We start from the raw sequence: 25402 nt of genomic DNA, 5'->3' as shown, positions 1-25402 counted from the left end.
TTCCAGTCTGCTCCCAAGCTGTTGCTACTTCTTTCTCTTTACCCTTGTCTCAGACCTTCCTGATAAACCTTTGGCCTCTCTCCCTGTCAAACGAGGATAGACCCTGGTTCCAACTCTTGTTCCAAAGTCAATGTTTGGATTGGCCCTGTCTTGCCCTGCCTGGTGACCTACCTAGCGCCAGCCAGACACTTCTATAACCGAAGTTACTGGGAACCTTCTGTGGATATGTGAGGTCCATCCATGACATTTTGAAGGGGAAGGCACAAAAGGTGCTTGACTCCTGGCGGGGGGGAAGCTTGTTTTGATTGAGGCCTGTGTCTTAGCATTGGAAAACTCTAGATGTAGGCACCTGGAAGGTGACTGTGGCCTAGCAGCTTCGCCTCCCTCAGTCTCCTTCCTTGTCTCTAAAATAAGACCTGCCTAAGAGTTTGGTAAAGATGAGTGGCTTATGTACACAAAGCCCATGGCTCAGTGGCTAGCCTCCCTGTCTCAGCTTGTGGCAACTTGACAAACACCAGCATGGGTGCTGGAGAAGACAAAGAGTTCTGGGGCCTTAGAAGCATAAGCTGGGTTGCACTAAACGGTGCAAGAAGCGTCTGAACACGATTGCAGGATGGGTAAGTTTCCTGGGATGAGAGGGGGCATGGCTATGGCATCCTGGGCCCTCACATGCACTTGTGAGCACCTCTCCAGCATTGTTGTCAGCCCTGGGGTTGCAGCGAATGAGACTGCTGTGGCCCTTCCCTGTGGGAGCTCACATTCTTGTGGAGAATGACAATAAGGAAGTGAGTATGTAATATAACCTGTGAATTCGGTAACTGTCAGGAAGAAGGCAAAACAGGTCAATGTCCAAGAGAGAACATGGGACTGGAGAATGGGAAAAGCCAGGCATGGGACCCTACTGGGAGCAGGGCTCCCAGGCAGAAGGAAGAGCCATGCAAAGGCCCCGGCGTGGGCACGAGCTTGGTGGTTCACTGGTGCTCCTCACCTGTCCTGCACAGAAAGCTGTCCGATGTACCACGGACAATAAGATGATCTAACAGCACTCGGCTTTCTAAACTGGTAGGAGGCGTGAGGCCTGTGGACCGTGGCAGGTAGGGAAGCAGCCCCCGAGTCAGGTGAACTTACATCTGATCCTGGCTCTGTCACTTGGAGCAGAGGATGTGTGCTTCTTGCACTCTGGTGTCTTCATCTGTCCTGTAGGGCACTCAGGCTTCTGGGAGGTGACAGAAACAAGGCTCCTGTCTCCCTCCCTGTCATGTGGCCCTTCCCTCCCCCTGGACTCATGGAGGTTAGAAGCCACCTGAGAGCCATCTGGAAATGGCCAAGGAATGGCCTGGGTCAGGATGGGAGTCTACTCCACCAAGTTCCCCGGCCCAGGCAAGGGCTTGAGGGCCTGACCGGAACCTGGTGGATGGAGGGGGAGGGGGATGCAGGGCGGGGGCGGTAGGTGCTGGGTGAGAAAAAAAGTCACTTGCAGACTTGAATTTTATCTTCTCACTGGGAGAGTGGTGGCTTAGTTATCAGACACAGCATTTGGCCCTCAGGAAACTGCCTTGCCCAAGACTTCCCACCATTTCTCGAAAGCTGTGGTCTGATGTGAGGACGACCAATGAAAGAGCTTCTGTAGGCTCTGACTTTGGAAGGCGCTGCACCGCTGACACCCAGGCCCTGACGTGGAAGCTCCTGGCAGGCCTCTCCCCAGGGCCTTCAAACTTGGTGCTGGGAGGGACTTCGCTTTGCAGAGGACGCTGAGGCCAGGGTCAGAGCCTGTGGCCCAGAGTGGCAGAGCTGGTCAGCACTGGCCCCCAGGTGTCCCTACCACCTGCCCAGGGCCCTAGAAGAGCCTCGCATCTCTTCTCTGAAAAGAGACTTGATTTGATCCTCTGCTACCGTCTTTCTGTTCAAGTAGGGGGCAGGCACAGACATTTTTTTTAAACTGCACAAAATGTTGCTTTGTAAGTCTGTTCTAGACTCAAATAAAGACCGAACAAAAAGACTTGATGCCAGGGATACAGTAAGGAATCAGGAGAGGCCTGGCAGTCGCTGTCCTGAGATACTTTGGTGGCAGCTGAAAACGTGCTTATGAGTTGTGGGTACTTTCCCGGTTCTTCTTTCCTTTAAAAACACTTTGCAAATTTCTAAGCATGCAGAACTGTTGAAAGAGGAAGTGAACACCTGCATTTCCTCAACCAAGATTCACTAATCTTCACATTTTGCCATGTTTGCATTCTGCCTCTGTGCATATATCTAACTTTTTTTTGTATGAGATTCTCTTTAGCCAAATCATATGAAAATAAGTGTCAACAATTCCACCTCATCCCTAAATTCTTCATCGCTTGCTCCTAACAATAGGGACATTCTTTAACATAATCACAATACCTTTGTTGCGATTAAGAAAATAAATAGTAACTCTTCAACGTGGCCAGATATCCAGTCCATATTCCAGTTTTCTCATTCAACTCCAGAAGTGTCTTATGTAACAGCTGGATCTTCCCCACCCCCCCTCCAAAAAGGAACCTTTCAAATCAAGCATTGCCATTTAAAAAAAAAGATTTTATTTATTTATTTGACAGAGAGAGAGCACAAGTAGGGGGTGATGGGCAGAGGGAGAGGGAGAAGCAGGCTCCCCGCTGAGCAGGGAGTCCAATGCCAGGACCCTGAGATCGTGACCCGAGCCGAAGGCAGGCAGCTACTTAACTGACTGGGTCACTCAGGTGCCCCAAGCATTACTGTTTTTATAATCTTTTTGTTTTATCTTTTTCATTTTTTAAAAATCTGAATACCCCCTCCCAACACACACTCACATACATGCACGCACACACTTTCCCCCCCCACTATATTTATGTTTCTCCTGGTTTCTCACGGCGTCATTGACTTTGTCCTCTATCCTGCAATGTCTCAAAATTTGGCTCACCGCAGAGTAAATGTTGTTTGCTACTGGGACATTATACCGTAGTCCATGAAGGGGACCTGATGCCAGCTCATCTCTAATGGAAATGCCATATTTGTTATGAGATGATTTATGTAATAATATACATAACGCATATAGGAAAAAACCCAGAGGGCAATAAGCTAAAATATTAGCAACGGTGGTCACTCTGGGTGGCATTTATTTTCCTCTTCATTCTTCTGTACAGTCTCTGAATTTGCTCAAATCATGCATGTTATAATTTTATAATTGGAATTACAATAATATTATTATATAACATTTAAAAAATTTAAAAGCAATGGTATGTCAGTGTTAGAGAAAGTTTGAAAAGTAATGAAATAAAGCAAGACATAATGCCACCACCTTAACATATAATAATTTAGGGTTTCTCCAAAGTTCTTGATGATTGTTTTTGTAATTATTTTCATACTTTGTCAAATTATGAAAAAGCTTTTTTTCAGGCATGGTTTTTTTTTTTTTTACCTAGTTCTGTATTTGTTTTTGGTTTGACATGATTTCCTAAGTACATTTTCCATGCTGTAGCAGGATCCAGCCCCATGCTTTTCACTGTAAGCCATGTGCATGGGGTGGCGGGTGGTGTGATTCCCCGGGTGCCAGCGGAGGCACTCATCCTCCTTGGGCCTGGCCCAGCCTGTGAAGCTACCTGGAGGGGTACATTTTTCCAACTCACCCAGAGGCATCCCGAATCTGCACACACCCTTGGTGAGCCCAGGGTGGAGACCCAGGGGCGGTGCTGGTGTGGCTGCGCACTGAGAGATGTGCCAAGGTGAGGCTGGAGAGAGCATTTAGGGCCAGGTCCTGGGAGGAACACTGGAGAGCTGCTGCTGGTGAGCCCTGTTCTTCCTGGATGGAGGTCTCCTCACTCGCCGTCTGCCTTCCTGCTCCCCAGGATGCCTTCCACGCCTTCCACCGTGACCTTGATTTCGTGCGAAAGTTCATGAAGCCTCTGCTGATCGGAGAGCTGGCCCCGGAGGAGCCCAGCCAGGACCATGGCAAGAACGTGAGTGTGCCCAGACCAAGGAAGGAGAGGAAGGTTTGAGGGGAGAGGGGATGCCCGCCCAAAGACAGAGAGCACCAGGTGTCAGCCAAGGGAGCTTTGTGTCAGTACTGGGGAGCCACTGCACCATACCTGGGGTCGAGCAGGATTCCCAGACTCTGCAGCAAGCACCCTCTTCTTGCTGCCAGCCTGGGCTGGCTCCCCGCCTTGGAGTGATTCGTCCCCAGCCTATTCACCTCCACGGTCTCAGTAGAGTTCGGCTGGGCACAGGGTCTTCACTTCTGGTCCAGTCCTCCCACTGTTTTCTTTCTCCACCCCTGGGAAATACAGCCCATTCCATGTGTCCTCCAGAGGCCAACCTCCCCCCATCCCTGGATCTCTCATCTCTGCCCCTCCCTGTTCTCCCCAGGGCTGAGGGAGGAGATTGTCTTCACCCCATCCCGGAGCTGACCTGGGGTTCCATCCTGCTTCCTTCACTCCATCCTCTGCTCTCACCAGCCCCCCTGCAGGCAGGCACTTTCTCTCCTCTCTTGGGTGTCCTGTGGGCTCCCCCCTTCCTGATTGTGCTTCTCTGGCTCCTACCTGGTTTCCCCTCTTGCCCTGCTGCTTACATGGGCATTAGCCACTCTTCACATCCTTTGCCACTTATCACCCATGCTCCCAAACCTGGCTTCCTCCACCCCCACGGCACCCCATCTACCTTTCAGAGCACCCTCTTCCCCACACCTGCCCTACCCCCACCTCCCTGCTCTGTCTCCCAGCCATGCTCATTTCTCCAGAGTCACCGCCGCACACTCCACCTTGGCATCCTGGACCCCACATCCCCAGGGCCCATCCAGTTGTCCTGCCTCCCTGAGCTCTCTAGGGGCAGGGGCGTCTGCCTGCAGTTTTGTCTCCCCCACCACAACCCCTCAAGACTCGACAGAGTGCCCAGAGCAAGTGAGGGCAGGGTCAGGTACTGGAAAAGTGCAAGCTTGTGTGTGTGTGCGTGTGTGTGTGCAGTAATATACACATATCCATACCACAAATTTTACCATTTTAACCAGTTTTAAATGTACAATTCAATGGCTTTGGAGCACATTCACATTGTCAGGTGATCTTGACCACCATCCACTTCCAGAATTTTTTCGTCACCCCAAGTCATAATTGTCCCCATTGAACACCTAACTCCCCATTAAAGGTTCTCCCCTCCCCGAAGCCCCAGGAAAGCACTATTCTGCTTTCTGTCTGTGATTTGCCTGCTCTCGGTAGCTCAGTTATGTGGGATGACACACTATTAGTCCTGCTGTGTCTGGCTTCATTTCACGGAGTGTGACATCTTCAGGGTTCATCCCCTGGTACCTCAGGTCGTGATCCTAGGGTCCTGGAGTCGAGTCCTGCATTGGGCTCCCCGCAAGGAGCCTGCTTGTCCCTCTGCCTGTGTCTCTGCCTCTATCTCTATGTCACCATCTCCTTCCCTTTCGAGACTGACTAGTCTTCCATGGTGTGGATAGACCCCACTGTTTAGCCAGTTATCCATTGGTGGATACTTAGGTTGTTTCTGCCTTTTGCCTTGCGAATAATGCTGTGTGAACATGGTATGCAAGACCAGCTTTTGAGTCGAATCCTTTCCTTGCCACCTAACTGGGACCAAACATGTGGTCCCCATGGCCATGGAGTCCCTGGCAAGTACCACAGATGTGGTGCTTCTCCCGGCTAGAAGACGACAGCCCCTCCAAAGTGACCAGGGGTCCAACGCCTTCCCTGCACTCTTCTCAACAGTCCCAGATCACCGAGGACTTCCGGGCCCTGAGGAAGACTGCCGAGGACATGAACCTGTTCAAGAGTGACCACCTGTTCTTTCTCCTCCTCCTGGCCCACATCATCGTCATGGAGAGCATCGCCTGGTTCATCATCTTTTACTTTGGCAATGGCTGGATTTCAACCGTCATCACGGCCTTTGTCCTTGCTACCTCTCAGGTGAGGTGTCATGTTCTCACTGGACACCTGAAGCCCCCATCCCCCCCACCTCCCCAGTACCTTGGGCGCACAGGGGCCAGGGACATGGGAAAGCCGGCTCTGTGAAAGCATCTCTATTCCCCAGGCCCAAGCTGGATGGCTGCAACACGATTATGGCCACCTCTCTGTCTACAAGAAGTCCATGTGGAACCACGTTGTCCACAAGTTCATCATTGGCCACTTAAAGGTAAATACCAATAGTCCTGGGCATCTGCCCATCAGTTAGCGGTTGGCACAGCACAGTCTCACTTTCCCAGGGCCAGGTCTCCTCTCGGGTCAGTGTCTGTGGCCGCGGGCAAAACTGCAGGTCCACCCTTGAGCCACGCCTTCCTCCTGGGCTGCGCTGGGCTCTGGGACTTGGTGAATCCTTCCCTCTTCTGACCTTCCAAGCCCTGTCTCCATGTATATATTAGACCTGCAAAGGCAGCGTACCAGTTATGAGGACAGGCATACGCTGCTTTTGTGTATTGACTCAGTGGATTACATTGTTTACTCTTTATCTAAATACTTATCTAATAAGTTACTTTTAGTCTGAAAGGGAGATATTGTCATGAACTCTGTAGATAAGGGACATCAATCCTGGGATGCCTGGGTGGCTCAGTGGTTGAGCATCTGCCTTCGGCTGAGGTCGTGATCCCAGGGTCCTTGGATCGAGTCCCACATCGGGGTCCCTGCGTGGAGCCTGCTTCTCCCTCTGCCTGTGTCTCTGCCTCTCCCTGTGTGTCTCTCATGAATAAATAAATAAAACCTTTTTTTAAAAGAAAGGACATTAATCAAGTAGCACCATGAATAGCTGAACCAAAGGACCCGAGTTGTTTAAAGCTCATGGATAAATCAGCAATTCCCCTCTCACTCCCCTGCAGATCAGGAGGCAGTACCACAAAGGCAAGTTTGTGAGAAGACAGGCTGGACTTGCCAGTGACCTTGTGCTCATCCGATAGGCTTATCTCCTTGGTTTTGGAAACAGATCAGCCCCCACTCAGCCCTTCTCAGCAGCACCCAGCTGCTTCCTGAGAAAGACTGTGTCCTAAGGAATCCCATCCCTCCTCACCCCGGCTCGGGAAGAGCTACCTGTCTGGGTTCAGTGTATCCCCCCATGACGCAGACCAAGGGGAGCGCTTGGCCTGCCGGCTGCAAATCTGCTTGGGGATGGACTAGCACCGAACTAGTAACCATTTCCATAGCGGTCTGCCTGGCCCTGAGCCTGAAGTGGCCTGAAAACCTGGTTTCTTTCCAGAAATTCAGGGGTGAAGGGAGAGGGTGTACATAGTAGAGCGCTTTGTTTCATTTTATACTCTTTTCTGGGGGATAAAACCCTCCTCAGTAATGGCAAGGAACATTTCACTCCGGACCCATGTTATCACCACACACTTAACAAAGGTGGGCTGTGTCCTGTTCCCAGATCCTGGGTGGGAGCCGGGAGGGCCTTTCCTGCCTGATGTCCTTCAGGTTTTAAAGGCCTTGGAGTGCAGCCTTTGAGTCAGATGCAAGACATGCCAGGACAGAGGACTGGTCTCCATGCAGGATGTGGGTATATGAAGTCAGGATTCTGGGACAATGGGAAGACAGGGTACTTGGGCTCGGGGATTAGAAGTCAGAGATGTGGGATGCCTGGATGGCTCAGTGGTTGAGCATCTGCCTTCGGCTCAGGATATGATCCTGAAGACCCGGGATTGAGTCCCACGTTGGGCTCCCTGCATGGAGCCTGCTTCTCCCTCTGCCTATGTCTCTGCCTCTCTCTCTGTCTTTCATGAATAAATATATAAAATCTTAAAAAAAGAAGTCAGGGACGTGGGTTGCACTCATGGCTCGCCAGCCCCTCAGTGTAGTGGTATCCTTCTTGCTGTGTCCAGCCCAGAGGCACGGCCATGCAACTCACCCCAGGGTGCCCTAGAGCCAGGAGGATCCCAGCTTGTCTGAAATCGCCCTGGCACTCCATAGTCACACAGCTGCAGACAAGTCTTGTAGGTCCATCTGTTCCTCTGGTCCCTTTGCTAGAAAAAAAGAGTGTCTCTCTCTCTCTCTCTGTGTGTGACTGTCATAAATAAAAAATAAATAAATAAAATAAAAGTTGGAAAGTTGGGTATATTAAAGGGCCCAACATTAAGGGAAAGTATATTTTTTGCACCAAACCAAAATTTTATTATTATTTTACTTCGGATTAAGTTAATCAAAAGTTATTTAAGGGGCACCTGAGTGGCTTAGTCGGTTAAGCGTCTGATTCTTGGTTTCGGCTCAGGTCATGACCTCAGGGTCTGGAGATGGAGCCCCACTTCGGGTTCCATGTTGGGTGGGGAGTCTGCTTGAGATTTTCTCTCTCTCCCTCTGCCCCTCCCCGGCAAAGAAATTTAAAAATTTTTTTTCGATTATTTAAAATTGTCACTTAGTGGAGAGAAATCATCCGCCTTGGCAATCCTCTCATTTGAAAATGAGACGAACCAAAAAGTAGACTCGGAAACTTGTTGGTGCCTTTGTGACCATTCAAGCGATGAGTACACATTTTTCCCATTCCCTCAGGTGGTGATAGGGGTCAGCCCAGGACTATTGACCCCCATCCTGGGTCTCCAGCCTAACCAAGGGGGCTTTGGCTTCTGGAGCAATCCACACTGCCCCTTCCTTGGACCCCAAGGCCCTCACCTGGCCCCTTCCCACTGTCACGAAGGCAACCCTCATGCTCACTCTGCCTGCCCCCCACCAGGTTTGCTTGTCTTTCCCGGCCCCATCTCAGTGTGTTGGGGTGCCCTACTCTCCTTCACCAGGCAAGGGCTTGCCTCTGGATCACTGCTTCATCATCCTCAGGGCTGGTCATCATCTTGGGGCGGGCAGAGCTTCTGGGTGTGAAGAGTAAGTAGGGGGCAGCCTGGGTGGCTCAGCGGTTTAGCGCCGCCTCAGCCCAGGGCCTTATCCTGGAGACCCAGGATCGAGTCCCACGTTGGGCTCCCTGCATGGAGCCTGCTTCTCCCTCTGCCTGTGTCTCTGCCTCTCTCTCTCTCTCTCTCTCATGAATAAATAAAATCTTAAAAAAAAAAAAAAAAAAAAAGAGTAAGTAGGGCTCTGCCTAGCAAAGAATGGAAGAAAATCCCAGCAGAGGACTAGCAAGATCAAACAACATATTGTTGCTAATCTGTCCAGAGAGAGACAGAGACAGCGACTCATCTCCGAGGTATTTACAGCTCATCTTTCTTTCCTTCATTTATTCATTCCACAACCAACTCTGGGTCGGGGTATTTGAAACAGCTGCTTACCCCTGACATGCCTTTCTCCTCAATTTCTTTCTCTGTGCCCAGGACTTCCCATGTGACCTTTCTAGGAGTGGGGTCCCTTCTGGCTGGAAAGATGAATGTGTCGTGTAATTCCTCAATCCTCTGAGCCCTCGCTTACTGAACTTTTTTCTTTTTTTTTTTTCTTTCTTTCTTTCTTTCTTTTTTTTTTTTCTCTGTTGGGTTTTGAGACCCACCTGCTTCTAGGTCTCTTGCAGCTGTGCCCGCCCATGCCTCTTCGTGTCCAGAGACCGTGTTTGTGCCAAAAGTATCTTCCAAGTAAAATGTTTGTTTTAGCAATTAGACCTTTTTGTAGATGGCCAGATCCTTGGCCAAAACGTTGATTGATCCAGTTCACTAGTAGAGAGTGAAGAGCAGAAAGGTCCCATTTCCTTCTACGGACCACAGGGCATCTTTGGGAACAGGCATGCCTCCAGCATGTGTCAAGAGCTTGAGTTGGTGAGGCAGAACTTTGTGACCTTGAAAAAAATACTCAGTTAATGTCTCTTATCTTCTAGGATCATGTTTTTAGATGTTCATGTTAGAAAACTTTCACTGGAAACTCATGCCTGTTCCCGTTAGCCATTGCTTATTAAGCCCTCCCTGTGGCCTTCGGGGTATGACCTCACTGAGTCCTCACCTTCCCATGCAGCAAACCTGTCTGGCAACAGTTGGGTTGTCTCTTGCTAATTGCTTATAGGATGTTCACAGATTTATGCAACCATCATCACAATCAACGTGGGAACATCTTCATCATCCCCAAAATAAACCTCACACCTCCTAGCCACCACCTCCCAACCCCCTCATCCCTCTCACCCATCCCCAGCCCTAGCCTTAGGCAACCACTAATCTTTCTGGCTCTAGATTCTCTATTCCAGACATTTCATGTAAATGGAATCACATATGCGGTCCTTTATGTCTGGCTTTGTTCATTCAGCATGATTTTTCAAGATTTGTCCACGTTGTAGCAGATGCTTCATACATTTCTATGGCATGGCCAGACCGCATCCCATCCTGTGGATCTACTGCATTTTATTTATCCATTTATTGGCTGAAGGACATTGGGTCGTTTCCACTTATTGGCTATTTTGGATAATGGGAACATCGGTGTATAGTTTCGTGTGGCAAGGTTTCATTTCTCTTGGGTACACACCTAGGAGTGGAATCCTGGGCCATGTAGTGGAGACCTCTTCTTACTGTATGAGGAGAAGAACACAGCACATGGGGGATGGGTGGAGAATGAGGGGTGTGGAGGCTCACACCTGGTGCTGCAAGCACCTGCCATTGCTGATGGTGAAGCAGGACCAGAGGGATGGCATGGTTTGGCTCCATTCCTGAGTCCTGGCCTCAGGGGCTGGCCAGCGCTCCAGACTCAGTATTGGCAGGTCCTCATTCCTATGCTGGGGGGCCCAAGGCCTCGTATATGATGGTGACGTTCGTTCTGAGTATTGGCGGTGCTAGGAACCAATCCCCCAGAGAACCATGCTGCTCACCCTGTTTCCCCCCACAGGGTGCCTCTGCCAACTGGTGGAATCACCGCCACTTCCAGCATCATGCCAAGCCCAACATCTTCCACAAGGATCCAGATGTGAACATGCTGCATGTGTTCGTTCTGGGTGAATGGCAGCCCATTGAGGTACGATGAGGGGTCAGTGTTGACGCGGGAAGTGTTTGGCTTGAGCAGGAACCAGGGAAGGAACTCTATAGGTTGGATAGTCATCTGAACACATCTGCATCTGATGTTTGCATGAAAACCCTTCCTGGATGCTCTGAATTATTCAAGCTGGAATTTCTGTGGAATGGCCTCCCATATAAATAATGGACCAGCTGCTTATCAGTGTTCGATGCCTCTCTCTCTCCCATGGACTTTTCCAAAGTACATGCTGCTGGCCTGCTTCTTCTTGGAAGCAGTTTGCTAGCTTTGATTAGTGGTGTCCAGATAACAGAGCTGATTAACTCTGGGTTTTCTGATGAGTGAAGACAAAGGCTTCCTTTTCTCCGTGAGGCTTCATGTCATAGAGCTGTTGGCTGTCCTGCCAGATGTTCTCTGCGTCCCTAACAACAGAAATCTAGTCTCGCCAGCTCTGCTGGCAGGAAGGCTTTCTTTCCTCTCTGCCTGGTGGTCAGCGAAGTCTCTTCTAACACCTCCTCTCCCTAAATACTTCTTGAATGTTGGCTGCTGGGCAGGTGCTAGGGTGGGAGGTTTTGGAAATCTGGTTGTGTGGTTGCTAATAGCTTTTGAAAGACCACAGCCAGGGCCACAGTGCTCTGTGGAAATCCTCTTCTCCTACACACATGGCAGGATAAAGGCCAGATGCTTACTGGGTGGAGCTGTGTCCTGGTGTCCACAAGACCATGCTGCCCTGGAAGGGACTGTGGTGACATTGGGTCTGATAGCATTGTCTCATGCCAGGCCCACATACCACACCCCACACTGCCCTGGCCCCAAATGGCCACACCTTGGGGTGTTGGCCATCCTCTGGCTTCCAGAGCAAGGAGGCCAGAGGCTCTTATCTCCAGGCCAGGATAAACAAACTGGCTCCAAACAGCTATGCAGAAATTAAGTAGACAGATCTCAGCAGTTGAAGCCCCTTTCCTAGTTAGTTCTCTGCCTTTTGGTCTTATTTATGACTTCTGGGAGGATTTTGTTTGTTTTATGTAGCAAAAGGTATTCATTTTTTTTCCTCCTGCAAATTCCTTTAATTTCTTTCATGCTTAAAAAGTTCTTTTTTTTTTTTTTTTTTAAGATTTTATTTTTAAGTAACCTTTACACCCAGTGTGGGGCTCAGTGTTTTGTGGCTTCACTTTTGAATTATTTAACTTTGGCCAGATGGGGTGTGGGTAGGCTGGTGGCTGCCCTTCACCTTTGTCTGGAGGCAGCCAGGTTCCCCAGCACCCCCATTGGGGTGGGGGAGTGTGCCCCTGAGCCATATACCTGGGTGGGGTGGTCAGCCTCCTGCAGGGCGCCATCTGCTCTCCATCCGCCCCTGGCCCTCCATCGCTGGCCGGCAGCAACAGTTCCCATCTTCATACTCTGTGTTTCCAGCTTGAAGTAAGGCCTCTTTCTCCAGTTCCTCAAACTTCTTTTTCTTTTGCTTAGGAAAGCTTTATAATCTTCTTTACACGTCTTGTGGGTGTTTCCCTTCCAGTTCAAGCATGGATCTTTCCTACTTGTGTTGTTGGGATTGGCGCTTCTCCAGTGTTCCAGAAGCTGTTGATAGTTGATGGTTAGCTTATGTCCAGCTGGTGTCCACTCAGGCCTGTGATTCTAGTTGTCCTTCAGTTGATTCTTTTGAGTTTCCTGGGTAGACTGTTGTACCCTTGAAAGTGATGAAAATGTACTTTTTTTCTCATAGCTCCACCCTCTCATTTCTGATTTGGGTTAGAAGAGGTTCCCGGAGCTTCTGGTATAGAATTAAATAGAGGTCAGGGGCAGTCTTTACCCCTCCCTTTTAGTCACCTGCCACATCCTAGAGGGGAACAGTAAGGCCGTTATCCCTGTGGCCCTAGAAGCAGGCTTTTCAGAAGCCAGGAGTGTTTATGCCTCCCCACGTGAAGGTCCTGCTTCCCCCTCATCTAGGATGCTCTCCCTTTCCCACTGCCTATCTGCCACCAAGCCTCCAGGCTTCCTGCTTCACGTTGTCCTTTCAGGGCCCACGGACTGGGGCCTTGCCATTCTGCATATGCCCTGCCTGGCCATGGAGTTCATTTCTCTCTGAGTTTGCAGGTTCCCAGAGGCGGGGACTGGGCTTGGCGACAGCTCCCCTCCCCCAACCCTGAACAGACAAGGAAGGCCCTTGTCATTCCTCAGACATTTTGTTCCAAAGCTGCAAAGTCCCCTGCACATGGCCCTGGCATGTGCTACAATCCAAGCTTGGCCTGCGGTCTGGGAAGAGGCTGAGCACAGGAGGGTCAGCCCAGTCTGGCCAAAGGGGTAGGGACCTCCAAGAAGCCAGGCCACCAGGGCCAGCAGGGCTCCCACTCTCTCTACCCTGGTTTGCGTCCCCCCCCGCCCCCGCCCCGAGCCTCTGCTTGGGCATGAATCAAAGGGAGCCCTCCGTGTGCTTCCATGTTCATCTCTAGATCACAAGAAGCCCCCTGGCCTGAGTAAAAGCACCCTCTCTTTCTATGGCTGCCCTGCCACCCGAGCCTCGTCCCTGGGTATGATGAGGACTATCCTGGAGGAGAAGAGATGCAGGGGGTCCTCCAGGCCCAGTGGCCCCCAGTGGCGAACAGGGCAGACCCTGACTGAATCTGCACATCGAGCGCTGTGCCAGGCACAGCGTGCAGCACATTACTTAATCTTGGCCTAACCATGAGGCAGGAGCTATCTTCATGCCCGTTTCATAGATGGAAAGGCTCAGGCCAAGGGACAGGAGATAACTTGCTTGAGGAAAAGGTAGCTCCACTCCCAGGCCATCCAGCTCCAAGCTAGGGCTTCTGGCTTCTGCAAGAAACTGCCCAGGGCCACCACCTGCTGGACCCTAGGGAGTCGGGCTTATTGGATCACTCCAGGTTCCTGATGAATTGAGATGCCAGGAGTAGCTCCTCCCAGCTTGGTATGTTCTAGAACCCTGATCCTCTCCGCACCTGTGACTTCTGTGGTTGGATGCTGGCAAAGAGCCGAGCCAACAAGTCAGCCACGCATTGTTACACTGTGCGTGTGCTTTCTGGTTTCTGAGGAAAACTGGTACTGTGGGCCAACCATACCCTGACAGTTGCCTTGCAGTTGCTTCATCTAAGGTCATCAAGATGGGAACAGATGTGCAGTGACGATTATGTGTGCCAGCACGCACAGTCACACGTGGAATTGTGACTACAGCTCCTGGTTCTGTCCACAGTCCCGAAGTAACATTTTACCCACCTCGGCTGCCGGTCCCTCAGCAGCCCTGGCAGGTGCCCATCAGACCCCCACTTGACAAGGAGGGAATCCTCAGCTCATAGCAAGGCAGAGGAGGGTGTGTGGGAAGAAATTCGCTCAAATACTGAATTGTTTCTGAATCCTGAGGCCCTGCCTCCTTGGAACACCCAGGGTCTGATAGAGAAAGGCCAGGGACCCAGCAGCTTCTGCAGGATAGTCTACAGCAACAAAGGAGCACACATGGGAGCCTGGACTGCCTGTTGGCTTAGGGGCAGCTGGGGGAGTGTCAGCCCATGTAATCTGTCACTCCCCAGAGGTCACCATAAATCAAGGAAAACAGCATGCTTACTATGGAAATATGACTTCAAATGAATTACCTGGTGTGGCCCCCCTCCCCCCGCCCCGTAGTACCCCTAGGTCCTTCTATGAAGACTCTCTGGTCTGCCCACCTGCCTGGGCCACCCCAAGTGTTCACCTCCCAAGAGTCTAACCCTTAGGGCCCACGGCCACCTCCTAGGATGATCTGTGGACAGAGCTGCAGCAGGGAGGGCTCCTGTTTGGGGCCCAGAAGCCTGCAGACAAAGGCTGGGCCTGTGGGCCTGTTTCCTGGCTTCTGGGAGGAGGTTAGAGCAGGATCCAGGAAACCTGTTCTACGGGCCACATGTTCCCTGGAACCCTGGACCACAGCATTGCCCATCCCAACTGGCCACTGAGGGGTGCACCTGTAGTCCTGCCCCCCCACTCCCTCCTCTGAGAAATCTTCCATAGCTGCCTCTGAAGCCGCCTTGGCCGGGACCTCTCCAAGGCCAGCCTCAGCCCTGGCCTTGGTGACTGTCCTTGTGCAAATGGCCACACTTTCTGGGGATGAGTGAGACCCCTGCCAAGGCACAGGAGGCCACGCAGAACAAAGGGCTCAATTCTAGTGGTATTTCAGCCAGATGTGCTGTGACCGTGGCTGCTGGCGCCAAGATGCCAGGCCTGGAGACAGGCTGGCCTTCCTTCCCACCCAGGGCTCCTCCTTTCAGGAATCGTGGGCCCTCCCTGCATTTCTGGCAGTCCTTTCCCTCTCTGTGTTACCCTGGAGATGGGTACTGACTTAGCCAACATCCAGGGTCTCTCTATCCGTAATGTGCTTTCATCTCCTGAGTGTGATAAGTGGGAACAGACAGGGCTGGATCCAGGGAAGGGCGAGTGAGGGGCTGCGTCCCAGCAGCCAGCCCCTGGCATTTCTGCCTGTGTTCTCCTTGGCTCCTCATTAACAACTGGTGATTTGGGTACCGAATGGGGTTAGGGGGGTACGAGGGCTGAGCTATCTGTGCAGGTGATCTTGGCAGATTCCAAGCCCCCCCCTCCACCCAATGGCCTTTCAGTACCGAATATAAGAGCAGGAGCCACTCTCTGAGCAACATCTTCTGATCTCAGGCCCCGAGGAGCAAGATGGACTGGTCTGCAGAGGGCTGAGACCTAGCATCAAAGGGATCCAGGGACCCCGTGGGGCAGGGGCTTCCCGCACCAGCTCGTGCTCAGCGTGGCCTGAGCAGCTTTGTGCAGTAGGATGTCTAGGCCCCGGCACTACCCTCCATACTCTGTGACTGTCTGGGTATCAGGGTACCCTGTGTGGGGGGGGCGCGGGGGGAGCAGCCTGCCAGCATCCTCGACTGAAAAATAACTGCCTGGGAGAAGGATTAGCTTTTGAAAGTTGCAAGAGGCTCTCAGGAGGTAGATATTCCCAGCCTGGTGACTGTTAACTATTCCCCAGGTGCTTATCTGGGTTCCTCAGGCTGCTGCAAGCTCTGGGCAGCTCCCCAGCTTGCCCCAGGAGCTTTTCTCACTCTCAAATGGGTGGAGACTGGCCAAGGAGCTCCTCGGTGGACACCCATCTGAGTCATTTGGTTGGCATGCACTCCACAAACATTCATTTAGTGCCCCTCATGTGGGCTCTGAGTCACAAGATCCCAGGCTTCAGGGCCCCAGGGTGTGGGCTGATAAGACAGGAGCAGTGATTGCAGAATGGGCAGGGGGTGCGGACGGCTGGAGCCTCGGGGGTGCCAGGTGCTCACCCTCTCTTCTCTCTCCTCAGTACGGCAAGAAGAAGCTCAAATACCTGCCTTACAACCACCAGCACGAATACTTCTTCCTGAGTGAGTGCTGGGGGCCACTCTCCAACCACAGCCTGGAACACCTGCCACCCCTTCGGACCCCACGATCACCCCTAAGCTTGGTAGAGCAGGAAGGGCTGCAGCAGCCATCCAAGCAAACTGCCCCTGGCCCATGGGACAGAAGGGACACAGAGGCCTGGGGCCCCACACTCAGGGGTCCCTGGGTGGGGAGAGGGGGGGCGTCTGCTTCCAGCCCCTCCTCAGGCACAGGTCGCTGCCTCTGCCTGTGAGCTGCAGAGCTGGGCCCCCCACATCTCTAAGCGCCTCTGCTCTCCCCACAGTCGGGCCGCCGCTGCTCATCCCTGTGTACTTCCAGTACCAGATCATCATGACCATGATCGTACGCAGAGACTGGGTGGTGAGTCAAGGGGTCCAGCTGGCCTGGGCCATTGGGAACCCTTGGGGGCAGGGGTGGGTGGGCCCGGCTGCCTCCCAGAGGGGCTGCCTCATCACACTCAGGAAAGGACTTCCTCTGGGGCTGCCAGGAGCCAGGGAGGCCACAGCCCTACACATTCCGCCCCCCACACACATACAGTGGGGTCAGTAGGCAGCCACTGCCTTCGCAGAGCCCCCTCAGAAAGCCCCTGAAGGTGATGTGATGAGAGCCACCTTGGGCCCACCTGTCTTCCACCCTGGCCATTGCCTCCTGTGGAGCCCTAAGACCCCATGAACCAGCGCACACCTCGCTCCACATGGTAAATGGAGAGCAGCCAGGCACTGGGTGAGAGGACATGTGTATTGTTTGCTCAGGCCATACAACAAAGCACAGAGTGGCTGCTCTGTTCCACAACAGGGATGTCAGTGCTCACAGTTCTGGAAGCTACAAGTCCTAGACGAGATGCTGTCGGCATGGGTCCTTCTTTTTTTTTTTTTTTTAAGACTTTATTTATTTATTCATGAGAGACACAGAGAGAGGCAGAGGGAGAAGCAGGCTCCCAGGACCCCAGGATCACGCTCTGAGCTGAAGGCAGACACTCAACCACGGAGCCACCCAGGTGCCCTCAGCATACGTCCTTCTGAGGACTGTTAGGGGAGGACCTGGTCTGGGCCAGTGGCCTTGGCTAGTGGACGGCTGGGTCTCCTGCCTGTGTCTGGATCTGTGTCCAAATTCCCCTTTTCTTTAAGAATGCCAGTGGCAGGGAACTAGGGCCCACCCTCTTGACCCCAGTTTAGCAAATTACACCTATCTCTAAATAAGGTCACATGTGGCCCTGGGATTAGGGCTTCAACATATGCATCTTAGGGGACACAGTCCAGCCGGTCACACCAGGCTTGGTGGATTCTCCAGATTCTGTATCCAGAGAGAGAAGCAAACTGTGCACAGGGGCCATACGGCTTTGGTGCACTCTCTGGTCCCCGGCTTTATATAGATCTGCACGGGTCATTCTGCATAAAGGGTTGATAGAATGACCTGGAGGGACCCATCACCGCAGGCAGAGTGTGCTTGTGGCAGAGCAGGGTTCACTGGGACAGGGACAGGGCCCCTGCCCTGGAGACCAAGTGGAAGGTCACTTAGGTATCGCTGGTCTTTTTTTTTTTTTTCTTTTCTTTTCACAACCCAGTTTCATAAATGAAAATATTGAGCCTTTGAGAGTTTGAGACTTGCCCAGGGTGACATCAAGGGGGGGATCCGGCACGAGAACCCAGGCCATATCCTGTTCTGTCCCCCGACTTCAACCACAAATACCTCATATTTCTATCGTCTCGGAAGGGCTTCAAATGCTTTGCCTTGTCCTTGCACACTGAAGTTGTGGGCATAACGGCTGTATCTGTTAGTGCTGCTAATGTCCAGGGCTGAGACGCGGGAGCCGGTGGCATGGCTAGTGAGGCAGTGGGACTCTGGAAGTCTCTGCCAGTCATGTCTTGTTAGAACCTGTGCCACCCACATGGTATTTTTCCAGAAGTGAGCATTTCATAAGTACTCACTGTGTTCTAGCGCGGCCACCTACATTGTGTCATTTTACTCCGGTTTATAAGTTAAATAACATGGGCTGGAGGGACGGAGTTTCTGGGTCAGTTAAGCGGTGGGGATTTGAACCTGGATCTCCTGCCTATGGTAATTACTGTTTCCACTGGGTTCCCTGGGCCTTGGGAGGAGTCCTACAGTTGAAAAGGAACTTGAGCCCTGCTGCGTGGGGTTTCCTGGTACTGCCCAGGGTATTTTAATCAGCTTTTATGGCAGATGACTCCTGCCTGAATATTTACCTTTTTTTTTTTTTTTTTTCTGTGCTTCCCCAAGGGACCAAGCACTCAAGGATGGTAGGGAAGGGAATAAGACTATGTACCTGGATGGGATCAGATGGCAGGCCCAGGGAAATTTGATAGGACCCCTCAGGTCTTCCAGGGCCCGCTCGGTGGCAGGGATCCTGGGCAGCCCTGCCGTTGCCCTGCTGGGCAGTAGGTTTCAACTTGGGCAGGAGGGACAGTCTTCCAGCCTTGGGCTCCTCTTATGAAACAGCTGACTGCAATCAGTACTTGGTGCTGGGGACTCGGGGCAGGCAAGATTCAGTGCCCCTACCCCCAGGGGTCCCCAGCTGCATGGCACAGAGGTGCATCCTGTACTGTGCTTTTCTGATTTATGGTAACAGCGAGCTTCAGTGCCAAGTGCACCTGCGGCTTGGGGCAGTCGTCGCCAACAGGAGCTTCTATTGAGCCAGTTGGCAATATCTGGAGACATTTTCGATTATCACAACGCAGGGGAGATTGAGTGCTCCTGGCATCTGGCACCTGGTGGGCACCCAGGGAAGCTGCCGAACATCCTGTCATGCATGGCACGGCCCCCCACGGCGAGGACTTGTCCAGCTCCAGATGCCGGTCATGTGGAGGAAAGGGGGTGATACACTGTAAGAGCTTTGAGGAGGGAAGTTTTTACCGCGGTGGTGGTACTGGCAGTGACCATATATCCTGGAGATGCTTCTCAGCTTCCCTCTCTGGAGGTTCTCTACATCCAACGCCAATAACCACTCTCTCCTGGAATTCTCCCCATCATCTTTCAAGTCCCACATGTGCTGGTTCTCCTCCGCTTCTCAATTCCCCTGCGTCTGCTTCATACCCGACCCCTGAAACCAGTGGTCCTGTGGTCGTGTGTCACTCTGCACAAAAAAAAAAAAAAAAAAAAGCACCCACCCCTTAATGGACATGCATTTTCTACTGCACTCCATACACACACACAAAAATGAATGTGGACGTGGTGAAGAGTAGGAGCAGAACTTATAAGGCTTGCTTCTCTCACCCCCTGAAAGACCCCTCGTTGGATCCCAGGTCATGCCTTGGGCCTGCTGCCAACCCTCCAGCCTCTGCCTTCCCCTAGACCTCCTAGACGCTCCCCTCTGCCTCAGCTCATGGCACCCGTGTGGGGAGCAGCCTGGATTTCTCACCACTGAGCACTCCCCAGATGCAAGTACTCCAGCCTCCTAAATCATTCTGGAATCTGTATCTCCTCCTTGGGGCCGTGGGCTCTGCTTTGGGTCTCCATCATTTCCTGTCCTAGGCTACCTCATGCCTTCATCTCCAGTTGGCAGAGATCTATTTTAATATTCCAATGTGACTGTGTTCTTCCAACATGTAAAGCCCTCGGTTTTTCCATTGCCCACCCAAGAGGCTGGGGTCAGCATCCTGAGGCAGATGGGACCTGGCCACATCTCCCACCCCCACAGCAAGCACTTGAGCTGGAGTGCGTGGGACACAGGGTCTGCACTTGCCTCCCGTAATGCACGCCACTGTCTTCCCTTGTCCCACCTTTTTATTTTTTTTCATTATTGTTGTCATTCTGCAAATGTCTCCTACTGTTCTTTGCTCGGCTGACCTCTGTGGTGTCCCAGCCCGGCTCAGACACCCCCTCCTGACGGATGCCCTTCCTAAATCCAAACATCATGTCAGGACCGCCCCCGTACTCCCCTCGCTTCTGTCACTTTCCATACAATATTGAAGGGACCTCTTTATTAGCCTGTCCTTCCAGATGTAGGGAAGGACCTCCTTTTGCTCCCAGCACCCAACTCAGCCCCGGCTAGAGAGGAAGCAGTCACAGAGTTTGGGGAGCTTAACTGAACATAGACTGAAGGAGGAGTTTGCCAAGCAGAGCAGACAAGGGGAGAAGGAGCCTCCAGGTGGAAACGACACTACACTGTGACAGAACCTGGTCTGGCCGGCTGCACGAGGAGGCAAGGTCGGTGGGCAGGCCTGGGAAGGGCCCATGTGCCCTACCCCGGGCTGGATTGTCTCCTTTATCCCCCAGAGGAGGAGGCAGCGAGTGGTGGCTTTAAGCACGGCAGTGTCATGATCCAGGTCAGGAAGATCTCCACGGAGTATAAAGGAACTGGACTAGAGTCGTTTAGAGCTTATCCTTTGGGGCTGTGCTCACCATTGCAATACATGGTTGACCCATGAACAGCCTCAGCAGGAGGTCCTTTCCGTGTCCCACAGATGAGGCCATGGGGGCATAGCCGAGGAAGTCACCCATAGCCCCACAGAGCTAGTGGTGGAGCTGAGACTAACACAGCCAACCTGGAGCCTGTGCTCTGACCATACCCTGCTGAGACTCTGGGGAGGAGGAGCGATGGGGGAGAGGAATCCGTGCAAAGGCCCTGGGGACGATCGGCTGAGCTCTATGGCAGAGACAGGTTCTGCCTGGAGCTAAGGTGGCCGTGGTACACGAGGAGACGCGGGAGACCAGTGGGAGGCCACTGCTATGGCCCAGTGGAGACATGTGGACTCGGGCGGCAGTGAGATGGTGGAGAGAGCGGGACCTGCTGCCTGGAGGGCCTGCTTGTGGGGCTGCCGTGGAGGGTGTGAGTAGCTGGAGTGGCTGAGGGAAGCACTTGCCCAGCTGAGGGAAGACCCGCAAGCATGGGATACTGGTGCCACCCCAGTGAGGGGCAGGAAGGGAGAGGGGATGACGGGAGGAGAACCAAGTGTGGGAGGAAGATCAGCGTGTCTGAGGTGGCTGCAAGGGCCTTAGGGAGAGGATGGACGGTGTCACTGGCCTCGGCTCTGTGACAAAGGAAATCCCAGGTGTTGATGGGCAGGACATGGCTGAAGGGCAGTTTTCAGGGGTCTATGCACCTTCAGAATCCCTGGGACCATGAAAGGGATGCTCCTTGGGGCACCTGGGTGGCTCAGCAGTTGAGCCTCTGCCTCTGGCTGAGGTCATTATCCCAGGATCCTGGGATCGAGTCCCGCATCGGGCTCCTGGCAGGGAGCCTGCTTCTTCCTCTGCCTGTGTCTCTGCCTCTCTCTTTATTTGTCATGAACAAATACATTTTTTTTTAAAAAAAAGATGTTTATTAAACAAAGAAAGAAAGAAAGGGCTGCTCCTTGCTGACATCTCCTGGCCCCTGACCTGTTTCCCTGAAGCAAGGCACCCAGCCCCCTCCTGCCACTCAAACACTCAGCATTCCCCTGGGAACAAAGTTGGTCCCATCAGCCCTGTGCACACAAGCATCACATCCCCCCTGTGGGCCCAGTGCCCAACTTCCTCCAGGCCTGTTGGGGGTTCTTGGACACCTTGGCCCAGCGGGGCATGTGAGGGGTTGTGTGCACACCTGTGGGGCAGGTGGTGGTCCCATATCTAACCTCGTTCTCTCTGCAGGACTTGGCCTGGGCCATGAGCTACTATGTTCGGTTCTTCATCACCTACATCCCTTTCTATGGCATCCTGGGGGCCCTCCTTTTCCTCAACTTCATCAGGTACCTGAGCTTGGCCTTGATGGGGTTTTGACACAAGGGCCCCATGCAGAAGGGCTCCAAGCTCCCCACTTCCCGCCCTAGGCCTCACGACCTGGCACCTTGGTCGGGGCTGCACCTGCCCAGGCCGTTTGGGGCTAGGGGAGAGGATCTGTTCCCGCCGTGGCCAGGCCCAGTGGAGAGCAAGGCTCCCGAGCTGAGCTGTGTTCTCTTCCAGGTTCCTGGAGAGCCACTGGTTTGTGTGGGTCACACAGATGAACCACATCGTCATGGAGATTGACCGGGAGCCCTACCGTGACTGGTTCAGCAGCCAGGTGAGGGTAGCCAGAGCTGTCACCAGGGTCCCACGGAGCCTGGGGGTCGATTTCCCTGGCCTCCAGCTCTTGGCTGCTTGGTAGACCCGGTTCCACACTGACTTCTTGGGGCTGTCTGTAGCCTTCCGCTGGGAGGGACTGGTGGGGAACCCAGGCAGGCTGAGGTCTTGAGGCAGGGCTGTATGATAGGGAGGGGGCGCCTCACAGGAAGACCAAGCTCTTCATCCCCGCCCCCACTCCTGGCCTCTCACCCCTCCCTTCTACAGCTGGCGGCCACCTGCAATGTGGAGCAGTCCTTTTTCAACGACTGGTTCAGCGGGCACCTCAACTTCCAGATCGAGCACCAGTGAGCAAAGGCTGGCTGGAAAGGCGGGTGGCACAGGGGGAGGGAAGAGGTCACCAGCCCCATCTGGGCGTGGGCAGCGCATGTGGCTACCTCTCCCAGGCCTAGAGCATGGCTCTGCTGCCAGCCCGCTGCAGTCGGGGAGGGGCTCACGTGGCCCCGATGGCAAGCACCCCTCTTGTGCGGCCCATGCTTTGTAATTACCAAGAGCTCACACCACCAGTCTCCCTTGATCCTGGACGCCTAATAGGGTAGGATGATTGATCCCTTTATTGGCAGGGAAACGGAGGCCCAGCTTTCCCCACACACACATCCCCCTGCCCCCGTGTGGCAGCCTCCTGGGGCAGTGGGGGGGAGGGTCACACGGGGAGAGCCGTGGACAGGATCTCCCTGGCCCTGACTGCTGTGTGTGCGGGCTGCAAGTGGAGCTAGGAGTGTCCTCACCGTATCCCTGCCGTCCCCAGCCTCTTCCCCACCATGCCCCGGCACAACTTGCACAAGGTCGCGCCGTTGGTGAAGTCTCTATGCGCCAAGCATGGCATCAAGTACCAGGAGAAGCCACTGCTGAGGGCCCTACAAGACATCATCAGGTAAGGGGGGGTGGTCCCTGAGTGCCAGGGGCCCCCTTGACATCCTTGAGAGGCCTGTAGCTGGGACGACCCTTGTTGGAGACCCACAGCCGCAGGAGGGGGCAGCCCTGTGGCACAAGTGTCCCCACCAGGCCACCTCCCTTACTAGGAATGACCTGGCTTTGCTCTGGGCTGGGTGAAGTCCCTCCCTCCTCACGGGGTCCCCTGCAGCCCCGCAGCACAGCCTCCACGGCCCCCCTCACCCTGCCTGAGCCCTGACAGTCCCCTCCTCTTCCCAGGTCCCTGAAGAAGTCTGGGGAGCTGTGGCTGGACGCCTACCTCCACAAATGAAGCTGCAGCCCCTGGGGCACCCACGGGGAAGGGGGAGCAGGTGGGAGTGCTGGTCACAGGGAGGGGTGGGCTGTAGTTCTGTGGGCTGCCCACGAGGCTGGGGTACAGATCCCATCTTTGGTCTTTCTCCCGTTTTCCCTTCTGCTTGCCCTTTGCTTCTCTCCCCGACACCCTTCCTCGCCTTCTCCCAGCCCCTGCCCCTAAGCTTCTGCCAGACCAGAGGTCCACATATATGGCCCGTGATGCCCCCCTGGTGCCTGGCCTGTAGGCCTCACACCCCCTGGTCTCCCTCCGACGCTCTTGCGGGCCGTGGGGTGGGGCCCTCGTTGGGCAGGGAGGCTCCCTGGCCTGGAGGCCTGCCCGCCCCCCTCGCCCCCCCCACACACAAGGCCCCACCACTGGGTCCCCAGGCTTAGGGAGCCTGTGTGCAGGATGCACCTGTCTCCTTCCCAGTCCACACCGGGACCGGGGCTCTGGGCCTCTCTGCTGGCACCACTTCTTATCAGGTGTCCAGGGGCCTGGCCCCGATCCCAGCTCCCTCTGCTGCAGCGCATCCAGCTCAGACCCTGGGGGCCTAGGGGAAGTGTCCTCGCCCTCCCGGCACCCTCTGACCAGGGCTCGTGCTGTTCCATCCTATCATCTTCCACGTTTCCCTACTCCACTTCACAGCCTGTGACCTCAGAGCCAAGGGGGCAGTCCTGCAGGTGGACTCAGCCGAGGCCATGGCCAGGTCAGAGGCTCAGCTGGCCTAAGGGCTCAGCCCTGCCCGCCCCCCACCCCCAACCCCATTCAGATGTTTGTTGGGGCTGGGAGACCTAAGATTCTGGAGAGATCAGACCCTTCTCCAAAGTGCTCCGTTACCTGCCAGGCAGTACCAACCATCTCTAGGTGCTTGGCTGAGTGGCCGAGTGGCCAAGTGGCCGAGTGGCCTTGGGCCCTTCAAGCTGCAGGAGCACTTCACACAGCCCCTCCCCGTGTTGGGGTGGCTAATGTGGACCTGCTCACACTATCTTCTGCTCTCTTGTGTCTTCTGGTTTTTTAACCTTTTGTTATAGGGATACATTCTGACCGGGGTGGGGGGTGGGAGTGGGGGGGTGGTGAGGCAGGGCTGGGCCTTGTGACAACCTCTTACCACCTGCTCCTCTGGGACCCGAGGTGGGCTGAGCCGGGCTCACTCACTGAGGCCACAGTGGCCCCGACTGTCGGCAGGGGGGCCCACTGGGGCCACTGCTGTCAGGAGGGCAGTGGGGGCACAAGGGGAGGCAGTCCCAGAGGAGGTGACCCTGAGGATCTGGGGGATCAGGAGGGAGATCTGATGAGGGCCAAGTGAAAACTGCCAACAGGGAGTCGGGCGCTGGAGGCCAGGGGCTGGGGAGTGAGAGGGAGGGAGGGATCCAGGGCTGCATTCGGAAATCTAACCCACTAACCAATATTTAGCTTCAGGGGAGGGGAGCAGAAACAAACTCAAGGGGGGGCCTTTGGAGGAAGGGCTGTGGTCCCCCAGCTCTGGCCAGCCACGAGGGACTCATCCAGTGTGATGCACCTGTGGGTTGCCACGGCAACATGGGTTCCCAAGGCCCCCCACTGAGAACCCAGGCCCCAGGAGCTGTCCTTCCCTAGAGACAAGATGGATCCATAGGGCACTGATGTTAATTTTTACCATGTCGCTTCCCCACCCCCACATTTTTTGGAAATAAAAGTAATTTTATTCTCACTTCCTTGATCAGCGGGTGACCTTGTCCTCCTGCCCGTTAATGCTGGGCCAGGTGTCGGGATGGAGGGAAGGGGCTTTGCACCCAAGGCCTGGGCACCAGGGAGGAGACCCGTGTTGGTAGAGCAACCTTTTGGCTGTCCTCTCCCCAACTGCAGTCATCCTACCCCTGTCCTCCACTGCCTCTGCTCAGGAAAGAACTTC

General features: G+C 53.9%; 1 protein-coding gene across 1 annotated transcript in view; it reads left to right on the top strand.

Annotated features, from left to right (window-relative positions):
• The window catches only part of FADS2 (fatty acid desaturase 2), a 29493-nt gene extending 4292 nt beyond the window's left edge, over nt 1-25201 (top strand). Inside the window, exons 2-12 of the mRNA XM_038564342.1 lie at nt 3843-3953; nt 5712-5909; nt 6034-6135; nt 10719-10844; nt 16150-16210; nt 16510-16586; nt 21816-21913; nt 22128-22224; nt 22491-22570; nt 23032-23157; nt 23436-25201. Coding sequence (XP_038420270.1) covers nt 3843-3953; nt 5712-5909; nt 6034-6135; nt 10719-10844; nt 16150-16210; nt 16510-16586; nt 21816-21913; nt 22128-22224; nt 22491-22570; nt 23032-23157; nt 23436-23487 — 1128 coding nt within the window. The 3' untranslated portion in view covers nt 23488-25201. The remainder of the gene's footprint in view (nt 1-3842; nt 3954-5711; nt 5910-6033; nt 6136-10718; nt 10845-16149; nt 16211-16509; nt 16587-21815; nt 21914-22127; nt 22225-22490; nt 22571-23031; nt 23158-23435) is intronic.
• Nucleotides 25202-25402: the final 201 nt, after the last annotated feature.

Source organism: Canis lupus, chromosome 18 (assembly GCF_011100685.1).
Source record: "Canis lupus familiaris isolate Mischka breed German Shepherd chromosome 18, alternate assembly UU_Cfam_GSD_1.0, whole genome shotgun sequence".
NCBI classification, from domain to species: Eukaryota; Metazoa; Chordata; class Mammalia; order Carnivora; family Canidae; genus Canis; species Canis lupus.
This window is presented reverse-complemented; position numbering and strand designations above follow the sequence as displayed.